The 17,106-nt window shown below is 41.9% G+C and overlaps 1 protein-coding gene across 1 annotated transcript; it reads right to left on the bottom strand.

Moving 5' to 3' along the window:
- Window positions 1–1,869: 1,869 nt before the first annotated feature.
- DUSP19 (dual specificity phosphatase 19) lies at window positions 1,870–6,340 on the bottom strand. The gene is made up of 4 exons (XM_082201190.1): window positions 5,875–6,340; window positions 5,558–5,604; window positions 4,648–4,800; window positions 1,870–2,340 (listed from the first exon to the last, which is right to left on the bottom strand). Exons 1-4 carry the CDS (start codon window positions 6,098–6,100, stop codon window positions 2,134–2,136), a joined length of 633 nt encoding a protein of 210 aa, XP_082057316.1. The 5' UTR covers window positions 6,101–6,340; the 3' UTR covers window positions 1,870–2,133.
- Window positions 6,341–17,106: the final 10,766 nt, after the last annotated feature.

Genomic DNA, 17,106 nt, shown 5'->3' on the forward strand with positions numbered 1-17,106 from the left:
GAATTCACTGAACAAATCCTGTGATGTGGATGTTTAAAAATAAAGATCATTTTGTTGAATCTGGTCAAATCTGACTGCTGATTGTGTGGGGATCTGCTGTTAGCTGCACTAGGGGTTAGCTAGTGTATAATAGAACATGAACAACAGAGGTCATAGGGGCCAAGGTCCCTTCGCCCTCTCCCATAAAATATTTGACAGAGCCAGGCCCCGCCCAAAGTTGATGGGCATTGCCATTCAAATGGGGGGGGGTGTCATGTCATATCATGAGATCGACTATGTGAGCGTGTCATGTCATGTGATCAGTTACCTCCCTCCTGCCCCATATTTTATTCAAGTGGGCAGCCCTGAGAGAGGTTCTGTGGAAGGCCAAGGAAAGATGCTAAGCAGGACAAATCATGATGCGGATACATCATTCACTGGATTGTCGTCATTTTAAGATGTACTAATAGCAAACCTATGTGCTGAGTTATACCCATGCAGCTAAAGCAACAATACTGAAAAACAAGTGGTATTTCTTTTTTTAGAGCTATTGGACCCTGCTCTTCAGCCAAAAAGGCTCCTTGACCGGCTTACAATCAAAACAGGACAGTCCCTACCTGTACACTTACAATATAGTCGAATCTTGGATCCCAAACGCCCTGGAACTCGGATGTTTTGGCTCCTGAACGCCGCAAACCCGGAAGTGATTGTTCCGGTTTCTGAAGATTCTTTTGGAACCTGAATGTCTGATGAGGCTTCCGCGGCTTCTGATTGGCTGAAGGAGCTTTCTGCAGCCAATCAGAAGCCGTGATTTGGTTTTGGAAGTCGAATGGACTTCCGGAACGGATTCTGTTCGACTTCCGAGGTACGACTGTAAAATAAAATGATGCGCAAGGGAAAAGCAATAGGGAGGGAGGAGCAAAATCAAAATTCAGTCATCCCTTTCTAAACAGTTGTGCCTATAATGACCAGCTGATACAGCTTATGGGCAGGATGTGCCTGATGGAGCTTGGCCTCCAGCAAAGCTAACAAAATAAGCCCTGATTCCTACCTCTCCCACTGAGGCCCCTGCTTTTGACTATGCATTTGCTGCTGGTCCCGCAAATCCTTATTTGCCTGCTGTGGAATCTGGTTCCTGCCTCTTGAACCACAGGTCCATCTCTACCTTACTCTGACTGACTGCCAGACTCACCTTGGGTTCTGGAGCCCAACAATCTACTGCCTGATCCCACTGAGTTCTAACACACCCACATTCTGATAAGAATCGGCTCTTGAGATAAAACTGGTCCTGAACAGAATGCCTTACTAAGGAGGCTGAATTATTTTATAAACAGGTAATAAAGGTGAAATGGCCTGGGAACAGGTCACACGAAAAATTGACTCCTCCTATCTTTGCCTACCTGAGCTGTAAGAGTCTTTTTGGAGGCCTTAATCCAGGTGCTCCCAGAAAAGTGAAGTGAGGCTGGTGGCTATGAAAGAGAAGGCCTTTTTGGTAGTGGCACATTGGCAGTGGAGTAGCCTTCCAGAGGGTCTCTCTTGGTATCTCCTCTATGGCACCAGGTGAAGGCCTGTTTACTCACCCAAGCTTTTAATTGGGTTTTAAACATAGGCTTTTTTCTTTTATTGTTTTAAATGATTTTTGCATTGTTTTGCTAATAGCCTGCCCAAAAAATAATTATTGCTGGTCAGCTATTGAACATTATAATACAAATACTAATGTGACAGCTTTAATTCTGTTATCCTAAGCAAACTTTTATCAGTAGAAAAACATTACAAGTGATGTAACCTTGCTGGTGCTTTTGTTACTGTTCTATATTACTTGTAGATTTCCGTGGTTCTAATTAAACAAATACTTTTTAAAAAGGGATGAAACAACCACCAAACCAATGAGGCTTTGCAAATCCATTTTGATTCTTTATTGTTCTATCCCCTTTTTTGAAAATTAAAAAAAACCACAGAATATTTATTTTGAGGTGTTGTGAACTTAAAATTATACAACAAATAGAGTGAAGCTAACTTTATAACAACAGTTTTAGAGGTGTGATTCAGGGCATCTCATTACAACGCAGTAAAAAAAGAAAAACCAACAGCTTCTCTCAGTACAGTGCAAGCACAAAGGCTATTTTTTTTCCTCTTTCATAATTATATATTGTTTTAGGTTTCCATGCTTTTATTATTGCACTGATGGTATTTGTGGAGTTGCTCCATGAAGCCAGGATTTGGACAGATAGCAGGTCTTGCATTTTTCACCAAAGTAAAGGCCCTGGAAAAATTGAGTCCTTCTGAGTGCATTAGGAAGCCTATGATGATAGCTGCTGCGCGAGAGACTCCTGCATTACAGTGAACTAGTACCACACCATCCTCCAAGAGAAACAAAGAGAGAAAGAGAGTGAGAGAGCACATTTAGAAAACCATTATCAATAACAACTGATATCATGCCGTTTTCTCTACTGGCAAAGAATTCTAAGCGCCAATCCAAGAACAAGTTGTTCCACCCATATATATATATATATATATATATATATATATATATATATCATCATCATCATCAAATGTAGATCTTACAATATTACACACATTTGCCTTCTGTTTCATATACTGATCTTGAATTTCTAGTAAGCGGCATGCACTCAAAGATCCTTCCACTGAACAGATAAGTGAGTACTATCAGTCTTGCCTGTACTGATCACTCGCTGGGTGAAGTTGGTTAAAGGGAGGATCAATTCCAGTCATCCTATCTCCCAAATAGGTGCCTGATATCTAATCAGCTTTTGCTGATTGTATAGAAACTAACAGGATAATTTCCCGTTCTGTCATCTGTGTTAAATTAAGTACCCACTTCCAAGTTTAAACTAACTACCGTTTGTCATTATGTCCAAACTGGAAACTGTGGTTAGTTTCAACTGTGATTCATTGGAACAAATCAAGACCAGAAAGCATGGTTTCTGTATCAATAAATCATAGTTTAAACTAACCACAGTTTGCCCTTTTGGAAAGTATCCACAAAACTGCAGTTGGTTTTAACCAACTTCTTCTGGTCTCTTCCTCAGATGAGAAGGGAGAGCCTGTCTCTGAGACCAGAGTGGAGTTGTTCACAATCTAATGCTTTATTAATTTGTCCTGCTTTATTTGGTGGAGAGTTTTAATCAGAAGTGAATAAATTATGTTATTTTTCCTACGGTAACAAAAGCTTCTTGTATTATGAAGCATTAGTATAGTTAGAAAAGATTATATGGGTATTCTTGAGTATAAAGGACTAATCAAACAATTAAACCTCCAAGGTAGAACAGTGACACTAAGCTACTTTGAATGGCAAATCTAATTTAGAAGGGAAGTGGAAACCGTAACTTGAAACCTCAAGGAGGGCATGAAATGAACACACGTTTCAGGTAACTTGTAAACAATATGCTGTGTTCCTTCCTTCTAAAATAACACAAAGCTTGATGGAGCAGTATTATCTTCCTCAATTCCAGACTATGTAAATAATGAAAATCTCACGGAATCACCTGGAGTTCGATTTGAAAAGCCAAGATATTGTCAGCTTTTAGCATCAAACATGCTGATTATGGGAAATGGATCAAGCTTTGTTTTCCTTGAACAAGTGGTTATGTACAAGAAGTGCCTTTCAGAAATAATTGTTCTAATACAGTGGCACCTAGGGTTAAGAACTTAATTCGTTCTGGAGGTCCATTCTTAACCTGAAACTGTTCTTAACTTGAGGTAGCTAATGGGGCCTTCTCAGTGCCGCTGCGCCACCGCTGCATAATTTCTGTTCTCATCTTGAAGCAAAGTTCTTAACCAAGGTACTATTTCTGGGTTAGTGGATTCTGTAACCTGAAGTGTCTGTAACCTGAAGCGTCTGTAACCTGAGGTACCACTGTATAGAATTCTACCTTTCCTTATCAAAAAGTATGTGGGGGAAATTATATTTCTGTTTGCACACCAAAACTTCCTCTCCCTCTCCTCTCTCCACCTGCCCTCTCCAAATCTGCTTCAAAGGGTTGTGAAAAAACTTAAGACAGATTATGGGGAGTTGCGGTGGTGGACAGGGAGATGAGAAAGAAGGGGATTTCTGCTGTATGGCCAGAAGTCTTTGTGCTAACGGAACTACCTCACAGGTGTTGGCATCTCTAGTAATGCTTGTTATGTCCAACACAGTGTGGTCAGATTTGTCAATAAATGCCATGGAGATGTCAGCAGATCCAACAACATCAGCAAAAAGGGGAAACTTCTGGATTTACATGCTGGATTTCAACCTGGAGGACAGTATCACTTAGCTTCAGCGACTGAAGGCTTTCTGAGCCTTCCATCCTCAAAGTTCTGTAACGGCATCATCACTTCATTTTGATGGAACAGCTAGTTCCATCTAGTTCCTTTTGGAGTTCCATCCAGCTAGTTCCATTTGGAGAATCCAAAACATTTTGCAACGTAAATTTAAAATACCCTGTTTTGTTAATTACAGTATTCATTTAGTGATTAACAAGTCCTTAAAGGGATCTGGAGCAAGCTTGTATGAAGTACTATTTGATGTTTCTATATGAGTATTTAAGAGTGGAAGCTTAAAGAATTTTAATTTATCTCAAGAATACGTGCAGTGTAAAATATGTACATTTGCTCACACACACCCCGCCTCCAAGCACTCATAAATGACACACAGCAACAAGTTACCTTTAATTTGACTTGCTCAATGAATTCAAAACATTCAGGGAAATAGGAGGCAATGTCAGTCTCTGGCAGGTCAAGAATAGGAATGGTCTTATATATGTAGTCATTGGGGAAGGCATTCGCAACTCCATAGGCTACGTTGAGAACGTGGGTAACCTAAAATACAAAAGAGAAATCAAGACAGAGGCAGCTTTGCAACCTCTACATTCTGGCATGGCTGAGGACCTCAGTCAACAACAGCTGAGCAATCTTTCACAAAGGCTAACTTGCTTCCATTTTATTTCTTGAACCCAAGTTCGAAACTGCGATGAAATTAAATGTTTTGCTATACACAAATATTAAACCAGGCCCTACAAAGCTTAATGAATGTGACCTAATGGAGCTGAAGAATAATGTAAGACTAAGAGCAGCCCATTTTAACCCGCACTTAATCCAATGCAGACACAGTCACCTGAATCCTAAACATATTAGTTGAAAACTATAGGGGCAATTAAAGCATCAGAACTAAATCCCAGTGAGTTCAGTACTGCCTACTTTTGAGTTAACTATACATAGGATTGCAGTTTAACATTTGAGTAGAACTTACTGCCATCTAAGTGTGCGTAGGATCCATTTCAGTTATCTTCTGTCTTGTATATAGTCTTACATTTTGCAATTCCTTCAAATGCTGAGCAACGTAAGTTTCAAAGAAACTAAAAACAACAACACCCTACTGCCAGATATCCAACATTCACCCCCCCCAGAAGGCCATTGAAATCAATGGGTGTAAGTCACTTAAGTCCATTTATTCCAAGGGCTCTACTCCGAGTACGACATAGCTGGCGATGCTCCTTTGAAAAGTTCGATCTCTTTAACACGAGACAGCTTTTTAATAATGGTGATTATGTTTTTAAAACCCACACAGCTTCATTACCCTGTATTTTTGCATTGTCTCCAGGTCATGGGCAGCATCTTGTGACCCTGTGAGGAGAGAACAACATTTTATTCGGTAACCTGGGCAAGGAGTAAGAAACAGAGCGCAAGACCATCCAGCCTATTTCGGATGAAGCCACGGGCTTGTTTCAAATAACACTAAAAGGTGAGTGGCAGAGGCCATAACATTTTACAAGAGCTAGGAAAGATGAAACCCTTAAATGTCTTGCAAGTCTATTAAAGCAGGCAGATCAATATATAAATACAGGTTTCCTAATAATACCCATATGCATCCGTTTCTTGGCTCCACATACGTACCAAGCAACAGCCAGGGCTTCACAACACCAACTTGAAGATCCAGATTCAGATCTTGCACATAACCACAGCCATCCCCATCGTTACCATCCGCTACTTCCACCACGTGCATCCGAGCATCCTTCCAGGTCTCTATGATTCTCTTCCCACTCAGAGTAGTCACTCTGGTGCATTGTTTCTTCAGATTAGTCCTGGAGAAAGATTTGATTTCCTGGGTGAGCGAGTGCATTACATGGGCAAAGAAGCCTTCAAGCTAGTAGTAGCAAAGGAGGAGAAAACGGGGTGTGTGTGGGGAAAGAAAGCCTCTTTGCCTATGGCTCTTTCTTTCCGTGGTGGTGCGTAGATCTTTTCCAACCTTTCACACTGAACGCAGTGGCACCCTGCCTAGGAGAGTCAGTCTGCTAGAGGCAGGCTGGCAGGCAAAGAGAAAGAAAGCTTGTGTACTCTATTCAGCTTCCTTTTTCTAAGACCTTTGTGTAAGGCGGCTTTCGATTGGCCACAGGGAAGTGCTTCTGGATTGGTTCAGAGCCCTTTTGTGCCAAGCAGAGAGAAATCTCTCCCGGCTGCCGGATGAAATAACACACAGCCAGCCGCGCACACTGAGATCTGCTCACACTTTTTCTCGTTTTCCATATCTCTTTGTGGCTGGCAAACCACAGTGTACAGACACCTTTCAAAATGCAAAGTTGAAACGTGCGCTGAAATATTGGGGAGCAGGATGTTCCTCTTATTTATCTGTTTATTGGATTTATATACGACCCTTCATCGCAAGATCTCTGGGTGGTTCGCAGAATATAATACAAAATAAAAACAAGTAAATAAGTAAAACAAAACAGCAAAACAATACCCCCCTTTCCCACAGACACATTTAAAAGGCTGTAGGATAATAAACAAGAAATGGAGGCAGCGAGAGATTTTACTTTCTTGGGCTCCATGATCACTGCAGATGATGACAGCAGTCATGAAATTAAAAGACGCCTGCTTCTTGGGAGAAAAGCGATGACAAACCTAGCATCTTAAAAAGCAGAGACATCACATTGCCGACAAAGGTCTGTATAGTTAAAGCCATGGTTTTCCCAGTAGTGATGTATGGAAGTGAGAGCTGGACCATAAAGAAGGCTGAACGCAGAAGAATTGATGCTTTTGAATTATGGTGCTGGAGGAGACTCTTGAGAGTCCCACAGACTGCAAGAAGATCAAACCTATCCATTCTTAAGGAAATCAGCCCTGAGTGCTCACTGGAAAGACAGATTGTGAAGCTGAGGCTCCAATACTTTGGCCACCTCATGAGAAGAGAAGACTCCCTGGAAAAGGCCCCTGATGTTGGGAAAGATGGCGCGCACAAGGAGAAGGGGACGACAGAGGACGAGATGGTTGGACAGTGTTCTCAAAGCTACGAACATGAGTCTGACCAAACTGCGGGAGGCAGTGGAAGACAGGAGTGCCTGGTGTGCTGTGGTCCATGAGGTCACGAAGAGTCGGAGACAACTAACCAACAACAGGATAATAATCAGCCAAAGGCCTGGTTGAAAAGGAACGCTTTTGCCTGGTACCTAAAAGTATATAATGAAGGCACCAGGCAATCCTCCCTGGCGAGAGCATTCCACAAACTGGGAGCCACTACAGAAAATATCCCGTTCTTGTGTTGTCACCCTTTTGATCTCACAATAGCTGTCAAGCGTCCCTTATTTGGCGGGACAGTCCCTTATCCCAGTGCCATGTCCCGCTGCTGTCCCTTATTGATGATGTCCCTTAAATTTCCCGGGTTTCAAAGGAAGCAGCTCCTCTCCCTGCCGGCCAGGGAGGAGGGAGGCTCCAACTGTGTTGCTTGGCTGTGTTGCTCACCCAATAAGCAGTCTAAGAACGACTGGAGGGTGGAGCTTGCATGCCTTGTGCCGATCAAATCCGCCGCGTTGCCTGGGGACTCGCCTTTGCTCAGTCCTTCCCAGCGGAGAGGTGACGGTGGTTTTCCTTGCTGCATCCCCTTTGCCGGGTTGCTGCGCTATGGGAACCACCACTTGAGGCTTCGTTTGGCTGCTGGTTGACTAAAATCCCTTATTTTGCTGATCCCTTATTTTCAAGGCTACAAATCTGTAAGTTGACAGCTATGGATCTCACACAGAGGATGCACACAAAGAAGGGCCTCAGAACGCAGAGTCTGGGACGGTTTATATGGGGAGAAGCAGTCCTAGAGGTATTGCAGTCCTGAGACATAAGGGAAAGAGAAAGGGGAGGGCAGCATTGTGGATGGAATTCCCACTGAACAAAATATTTATTGAATGTTTAGAAAGGTTAGTTGGTGGACGTGGCTATTTTGAGGAGCATCATGCTACTGGGGAATAAGAGTTGGGTTGTAGCGTAGCAGCGCTGAAGAGAAGAAGAAAAAGACCATCTTGAGCCCAGTGGAAAAGTTTGTGCAGTGGTGGCTGGTGCCCTTGGGACTGATAGAGCAGAAGACGGGGAGCTGAACAGTAGGTGGAACCAGAGAAAACTGATGCTAGTTTTGTCCCCATCCTCTTCCCTGCTGAGTTCTACAAGGGCAACACTGAGACAAAGGAGGAGAAAGCTGGCAGGCAGTGACAGATGAACTGGTTGCAAGCAGGAAGGTGGGCAAATGGCTGATGGAGGGCAGGATGATGTTGGTGGGCCAATGTCCCATTCATCCTAATGGACCAGCCTCCATTTATTTGTATTTATAGTTCTACCAGTGGATTCCAGTGATTGATGCCCTTGGGAAGTGCTTATGAGTTACAGTGGTACCTCGGGTTACATACTCTTCAGGTTACATACTCTTCAGGTTACATACGCTTCAGGTTACAGACTCCGCTAACCCAGAAATATTACCTCAGGTTAAGAACTTTGCTTCAGGATGAGAACAGAAATTGTGCTCTGGCAGCGCAGCAGCAGCGGGAGGCCCCATTAGCTAAAGTGGTGCTTCAGGTTAAGAACAGTTTCAGGTTAAGTACGGACCTCCAGAACGAATTAAGTACTTAACCTGAGGTTCCACTGTATTGAACAACAGTCGCTTTAATTTGTGACAACTTTAATTTGTGACAACCTGAATTAGTGACAATTTTTTTTATATCATTGTAATCTTCCCCCTCCAATTCCCCAAAGTGTGCTCTGAGCTAATAAAAAATAAAAAAAATAAAATAAAAAATCGTCCCACACATATGCCTGTATGGCTTCTGATCGCATGAGATTTTGCTGCTTAAGTGGACTAAATTCTTATGCATCGGCTGATCTTTCTTTTGCACTTACTGCCCATCTTTCACCCAATGGTCTTAGGGTGGGTTACAAAAACATCAAAATTAAAACAAGTGCAAATTGAGGGAGCAAGGGGATGGGGGTCTCCCAAACAAGGAGACTAGTGCCTCTATGTTTTCTCCACCATTGCTAATAGGAGCTCCGTAGGGTTGAGGAAATTTCCTTTGGGGAATCACTTGGGGGGGGGGGCAATCCAAATCATTTCCCTCCATGATTGCTTTTAGGAGATCTGCAGTCAGATTGTTTACATTTTTATTTGAAAGTAATTTCCATTGACCTCAGTGGGCTTACTCCCAAGTAAGTGGTGTATAACATTGCAGTCTCTGTTGTGAATCTCTCATTTAACTTTTGTTTGGCCCTCAGGAAGTTTTATTCCTTGAAAAAAAGAAACCTTTGCATGTTATTTGAGCATACTACTCAGAGATCCATTACTAAAGAATTAAAGCATAACTGAAAAATGAAAAATCAGAGCAAATGTTTCTCCTGCGAAGCATAATGCAAACTGATTTGGAAAAGCCCTTAAGCATATACTTGACTTCAAACACATTAGCAGTTTGCTTTGACTATAGCATAAGAGACTACTCACATTATTAATTTTTGGTGCTTTATTACATCAAGTTTTAGCAATGATGCCTTGGTGGGAGTATATCAAGTCCTATGTGAGAACTATCTATGTATGTAAGAAAAGAAATCTGTTCTGTGTTAGATTTCCCTCCCCGTGGTATTTTCCAGGATCCTATATTTGTTTAATTAAAAAACAAATTATTATAAATACCATCTGCTGTTATCACCTGCAGCCATTTTTCATTAACCAACAAACGTTTATTCATTTTTAATCTTATGTGAAAAGCAAATTAAAAATAAATAAATAAAATCTCACAGGTGTAGATTTTCCTCAAAGTGTTAAATCTTGACATAAGTGCTGTTTCCACTGTAATAATAATAACCACCACAAGGTAACCATAATTATAACAACCCTAACACATACCTGGCAACATCAAAGAAAATACTGCTCTATATTTGCATACATTTATATGTGAATACAACATTATAATATAATGATAGGGGTTTTCTATGAAATGATATAGAGTTATGGAAACCAGCAAACCATTGCATAAATCAGAAGATTTAAGACCAGAAAAAAATAAAGAAATGTTGGAATGAAATCCTATGATTATGAGACCGTCTCTTCTGACTTTAGGAGAGTTATTATAAAAGTGTGTTCCAGATTTTGCATGTGACTGGTAGCTGACTGCAATAATTTATTAAAAACCAGCCGTCAAGATGCATACAGCTCTAGCCTTCATTTATGACTATGGCTTTAGATTTAGGTTTTCAAATCTAGTTAGCATGCAACGTATGTGTTCTTATTATCTTACTGTAGGGGACAAGAGGAGATAACTTACAAAAAATTAAAATTATAAGCTGTATTATGCAACAGCACTGCAGGGGCTGGCTTTCATTATCCCCCAAGACACTCAAGCTTATTTAACTAGGGACATGTGTTTTATTTGTTTATCCATTTCTCAGTCACCTTTCCAACATACCTTATGCACAGATTGCTTTTGTGCATTTCCTGCCTTTGTAGGCTGAATTCAATACCAAAACTGCCTTATTTTCTGTATTAGAAGCACTTGTAGGCGACATATTCCAAAGCTAGGGAGCCATGCATGAGCTGATGCAGCAAAAGCGCCCCCTGTGCTGCTGCAACACCTGATATGTTGCATAATTTCTGGGATATGTCAATGGACTCCTCCCATGGGCACAATGCTCGTGCCAGTGAAAATATGCCAAAATGGCTAAAATCAGATAGTTTCATGAGTGGGATAGGGACAGCACAGGGGGACACATACCATATTCCACATTCGGGCCACAACCTGAGTTGTTCCTGTCAATGGTGCAACTTAACATGGACTAGCATCATAGAATTATAGAGTTGGAGGGGACCCCGGAGTCATCTAGTCCAAGCTCCTGCAATGCAGGAATCTCAGCTAAAGCATCCATGACAGATGACCATCCAACCTCTGCTTAAAAACCTCCAAGGAAGGAGAGTCCACCATCTCTCGTGGGAGTCTGTTCCACTGCTGAACAGTTCTTACTGTCAGAAAGTTTTCCCCCCAAATGTTTAGTCGGAATCTCCTTTCTTGTAACTTGGAGCCACTGCCTTGAGTCCTACCCTCAAGAGCAGGTGTGCCCCATCTTATACTGGTGCAGCTAGTTATTCTTGCATAAGTATAGAACCTGACATTTGTCCCTATTTAAATTCATTTTGTTCGTTTAGGCCAGGCATGTCCAAAGTCCGTTTTGTGGGTCTAATCTGGCCTGCCGGCTGGTTCAATCCAGTCCCTGTGGCAGCTCAACAACTTTGGTCGGCCCTCATGCATGTTCACTTCATCAAATCTGGCCCTCTTTGAAAAACGTTTGGGCACCCCTGGTTTAGGCCCTGCTCTCCAATCCATTAAGGTCACATTGACTCCCAATTCTGTATTCTGCGGCATAGGCTACCCCTCCCAGTTTGGTGTCATCTGAAAATTTGATAAATTTGCCTAACAAAGAAACTGACTCAACCAGTTCAACAGGTTCCCTCTATTACAAATCTTGCAGATACCAAATTACATGTTTGGTTAGATCCATGAGCATCATCCAAACCAACCCCCACCCCCATCCTAAACAATACTGTTATAAGTATAAGAAAGGTATGCTGGAAAGAAGGAGGACTAAGGCCAGTCCTCCATGAGCTTCTGGGCAGGCCCCAGCTCCATACAGGAGACCTGAGCAGTGTGTGGACCCAAACTCTTTATCTAACCATCTGCACCCATACTATCCTACCAATATCTTAAGATCTGCTCTCCTGTTCTGCCCATCCCCATGACTGGTAAATTGGGTGTTCATATATTAAACCCTGCTAGTGTGTTTATGGAAGTCATAACTGCAGTGTTCAGGTTTGCAGTAAAATCGCCCCCTGCTGTCATGGGCATGGCCATGAAATTCAGACAGTTGTTTGAAAGCAGGTGTGTGGGTTATGATTGACAGTAAGTGGGTGGAAAAGAATGTCAAGAGTGTCTGTTGAGGGATGACAATTGAGAGTGGAGAGCATGGCTGTGACCAGCAGAAAGACTGAGGGGGAAATGCGATGAGGGAGATACTGAAGTAGCTTTAAAAAAAGTTAAGGTGGCTATTATGAAACTTAAAATGGTTGTTTTAGGAAACGAAATAACTGAGAGAAATTGAATTTGACAGATTCGCCCATCCCTGCTCAGACGTTTGATGACCATAATGTTCACAAGTGAGGCCCTCTGACTTTAATGGGATTTACTCCCAAGAAATATGCATGCACAGGATCACAACTTCAGAGTGTTAGGAAGAGGGTCTCTGGGAGTAGAATGCAGTCTGCAAGTTCTATCGTATGAAAACTTGGGAGCAAATAATAAAGACACTTTAAAACTTCCAAACCCAGACCAGTTAATGCTATATGACTGGAATGCTATCTTTTACCGGCTTAAATTTATGACACAGCCAGATTAAGTCTAAATGAAAAAGTATTCAACAACTTCTCAAAGATACACAACCTGTCCCAAACCTAAGATCTCATGTGGAAGTTCTCCTCTGGCTGCTCCGGCTTACAAAAGCGAGATGGGTAATGACTGGGATGAGAGCCTTTTCAGTGGTGGACCCAGTTATGGAATACCCTCCCCAGGCAGGTTCAGAAAGGGCCAACTCTTTTATCATTTAAATGGCAAATTAAGACTTTTTATTTCTCCAAGGTTTTTCATAGATGATCTATGGCAGCTGTTTTTGTTGTTGTTTGATTTTATCATGATCACTGACTGCTTTTCCTTGCCGTGGCTTCATTTGTTTTGTTCTTTAAATGAAGGGTTTCTTGCAAACGGCTTTGATGCTTGGATGGTGTAGCCCATGTAAGATTTTAAATACTACTTGCTTCCTCATGACACTGGTTTGAATTTTGTTCTGCCTTTTGTGTTTCGATTTCACCACTCCTATGGAAGTTATTTTGATACTGCCTGGTCTTGTATTTCCACTCTTTCTATGTAAATTGCTAGACTCATCTACACAGTTTCATTGCCCAGCTACACCCAGAGGAGGAGAAGAACAGAAGCAAGGAGGAGCAACATTCCTGGCACCTTCTCAGATTTTTCTTAAGTCAATTTCCTGATCCTCAGCCATATCCCCCCAAGCAAAAGGTGGTACTTCAACAGATAGCATTTGCTTTTTCAGAAAGGGCATTCATAAATTCTAATTATTTTTTATTTGTTCTTCCAGTAGCCTTTCACGCAATCTTAGATTACTCCACCCGCACCCTCCGCTACTCCCCCCCCATTCTGAGAACGTACACAGGTATTTTTAAAAAATAATCCCAGGAATTACTGGAAGTTCGGATCTTCTCACTACTGCTTAGTTCCATATTTTCTTATAATGCAGGTAGGGACATGGGTAGCACTGTGGTCTAAACCACTGAGCCCCTTGGTTTTGCCGATCGGAAGGTTGGCGGTTCGAATCCCCGCGACGGAGTGAGCTCCCATTGCTCTGTCCCAGCTCCTGCCAACCTAGCAGTTTGAAAGCAGACCAGTGCAAGTAGATAAATAGGTACCGCTGTGGCAGGAAAGTAAACAGTGTTTCCATACGCTCTGGCTTTCGTCACAGTGTCCCATTGTGCCAGAAGCATTTAGTCATGCTGGCCACATGACCTGGAAAGCTGTCTGTGGACAAACACCGGCTCCCGGTGCCACAACTCCATAGTCACCTTTGACTGGACTTAACCATCCAGGGGTCCTTTACCTTTTTATAATGCTGGTTCTGTTTTCTTTCTCTGTGGCATTCCAAAGGTAACTAGGAATGCAACCAAACTTACAGCTACAGAATCTCCATCATCCTACAACTTTTGCCAATTTATTACAAGTCTTCAAGCAACTGCAGAAGCAGAACAACCAGTCCAGATACCAACCATATTAAAGAATCTCCAAAGTGATCTGGCTTGAAAACATAGGTGCTTCAGATTCCCAAGCTAGGCAGGATGATGGATATTTCTATAACCAAAGTAATTTACTGAATGGCCTATCATAGTTCAGTTGGTTAGAGTGTGGTGCTGATAATGCTAAGGTTGCAGGTTCAAACCCTGTAGCTGTATATTCCTGCACTACAGGGGGTTGGATCCTCAGGGTCCCTTCCAGCTCTACAATTCTGTGATTCTGTGAACAGAATGCATATCCTCTAAGCGTCCCTGTTTTCCAGGCACAGTTCCAGATTTACAGAAGCTGTCCCAGTTTCTGATTTGATCCCAGAATGCCCCCCGTTTCCTTAGGATGTCCCTATTTTCATCGGAGAAATGTTGGAGGGTAGGGAGTTACTATTGGATCCCTGAACCATCGGAACGCAGCCCTTTATAGGGAAGTTTTTACTGTTTATACCAGCCACTCTGCGTGGCTTCTGACATATATAAAAACATAATAAAGCATTAAACATTCATGATTTAATGATGTTGTGTTGGGTTTTTACTCTCTCTCTGTGTGTACACACACACACAATGTATATATATAATTTTTACTATTTTTACTATTTTTTACTATTTTTACTATTTTTTTACTATTTTTTTTACTATTTTTACTATATATATAATTTTTACTATTTTTTGTTTTTACCATTTTTTAAACTATTTTTTGTTTCTATACAGTATATTTAATGATGTTGTATTGGGTTTTAAAATATTTTTAATTATATATATATATATATATATATATATATATATATGCTTTCGTAGATATATATATATATACACACACACACACACACAGTATATATATATACACACACACACACACACACAGTATATACAGTATATACAAGTATATACAGTATATACAGTATACTGTTCCAGTAACAAGAAGCCGAAAGCACCAGCCTGAAGATGACGAGTGAGACCTCGTCGAAACGTCGCACAGACACCCCGACTCTTACACGGGAAGACACCCGAAGACACCAAAACCTGCATTCCTGTACCCGTGAAAATCTACGAAAGCAGTATATACAGTATATACAGTATATACAAGGCACAAAATCACAGCTCGCCCCTATACACGAAGCCAAGCCAGAGCACAACTAAATGCAGCACAGCCATCTTCTCAGAAAAACTCTTCACAAGCTCAAGAGGTCAAGACACGAAAGCTTTAGCAACTAATCTACACTTAATGACCCACCCAGTGGTATTCTGAATATCACTCATGAAATCACTCAAGATATCCCTCAAGTAATTAAGGAACAAAAGAAGAAAAGGCACACTAATCTAGGAACTTCCTCTCTGCCCAGAACGTTGGAGGCTATACACCACACCCCTCAACAGTATTTATAGGAACTCAAACACCAGATTCTGCTCTGTTCCAGTAACAAGAAGCCGAAAGCACCAGCCTGAAGATGACGAGTGAGACCTCGTCGAAACGTCGCCCAGACACCCCGACTCTTACACGGGAAGACACCCGAAGACACCAAAACCTGCATATATATATATATATATATATATATATATATATATATATATATATCTCTCTTCACTCAAGTGCCCATTAATGAAGCCTTGACAGCCATTCAAAACAAATACAACCCCCCCAAATACATCCTGGACCTGACCAACCACTGCCTAACCAACACGTACTTCATCCACAATGGACAAAGATACAAACAGATAGAAGGAGCACCTATGGGATCACCCCTCTCACCGGTCATCGCAAATTTGTACATGGAACACTTTGAAACCAATGCTTTAGACAAGTCAGAACACAAACCCAAAATTTGGCTCAGATATGTTGACGACACCTTTGTAATTTGGCCACACGGGAAAGAAAAACTAGATAGCTTCCTCACACATCTCAACAGCCTACACCCCAAAATACAATTCACTATGGAAATAGAAGACAACAACCAACTCCCCTTTCTTGACGTCCTAATCTACAAAAAACCTGATGGCTCCCTAGGACACACTATCTACCGGAAAAAAACACACACCAACCGCTACTTACATGCACAATCACACCACCACCCTGCACAAATAAACTCCGTAGCCAAGACTCTCATCTCCAGAACCAAACGCCTGGCTGACAAAGACCACTTGACAACTGAGTTACAGAATCTCTCAAATGTGTTAATCGCCAATGGATACCAGAAAAACAGGGTTACGAAGCTAATCCAAAAAGAAACACCCCCCAAAAACCAAGACACAGAAGAAAACAATGGCATGGCCCTCCTTCCTTATATCAAGGGCACTACAGACAAAATCAGCAAAATCCTCCATAAACACAATATCAAAACAGCCTTCTGCACCAACCAAAAAATAGCCAATATCCTCAGAAACCCAAAAGACAAAATCCAGCTGGAAAACCAAGGGGTCTATGAAATACCCTGCAAAGTCTGCCCAGCCACGTACATTGGTCAAACAAACAGACGAATAAATGCACGTATCGCAGAACACAAGAATGCCGTCAAAAAAGAAGAAAAAACTTCCTCTCTTTTCCAACACATGAAAGAAACAGGACACGAAATTAATTTTGCAGATTCCAAATTGCTCTTTAACATGGAACATCACCACAAGAGAATAATCATGGAAGCCATCGAGATAGAGAAACACCCTCACAACATGAACAAGCGTGACGACACGTCCCGCCTGCCAGACATCTGGAAATTAGCCCTCCCCACAAAAACCGACACCAGAACCAGAGGCACACAGAACGCCGTCACCAATCAACCACACCAGACCCAAACCCAGACCCTCTCCACAGACATATTACAGACTCCATCCAGTAGCCAAACTATAGTGGCACCTCCGGATGCTGCACCCCCCTGCAATCCCTACACAGATCTGACTGGCACAAGGCACAAAACCACAGCTCGCCCCTATACACGAAGCCAAGCCAGAGCACAACTAAATGCAGCACAGCCATCTTCTCAGAAAAACTCTTCACA

The sequence above is a fragment of the Podarcis vaucheri genome (genome assembly GCF_965113315.1).
Source record: "Podarcis vaucheri genome assembly, chromosome: 1".
NCBI classification, from domain to species: Eukaryota; Metazoa; Chordata; class Lepidosauria; order Squamata; family Lacertidae; genus Podarcis; species Podarcis vaucheri.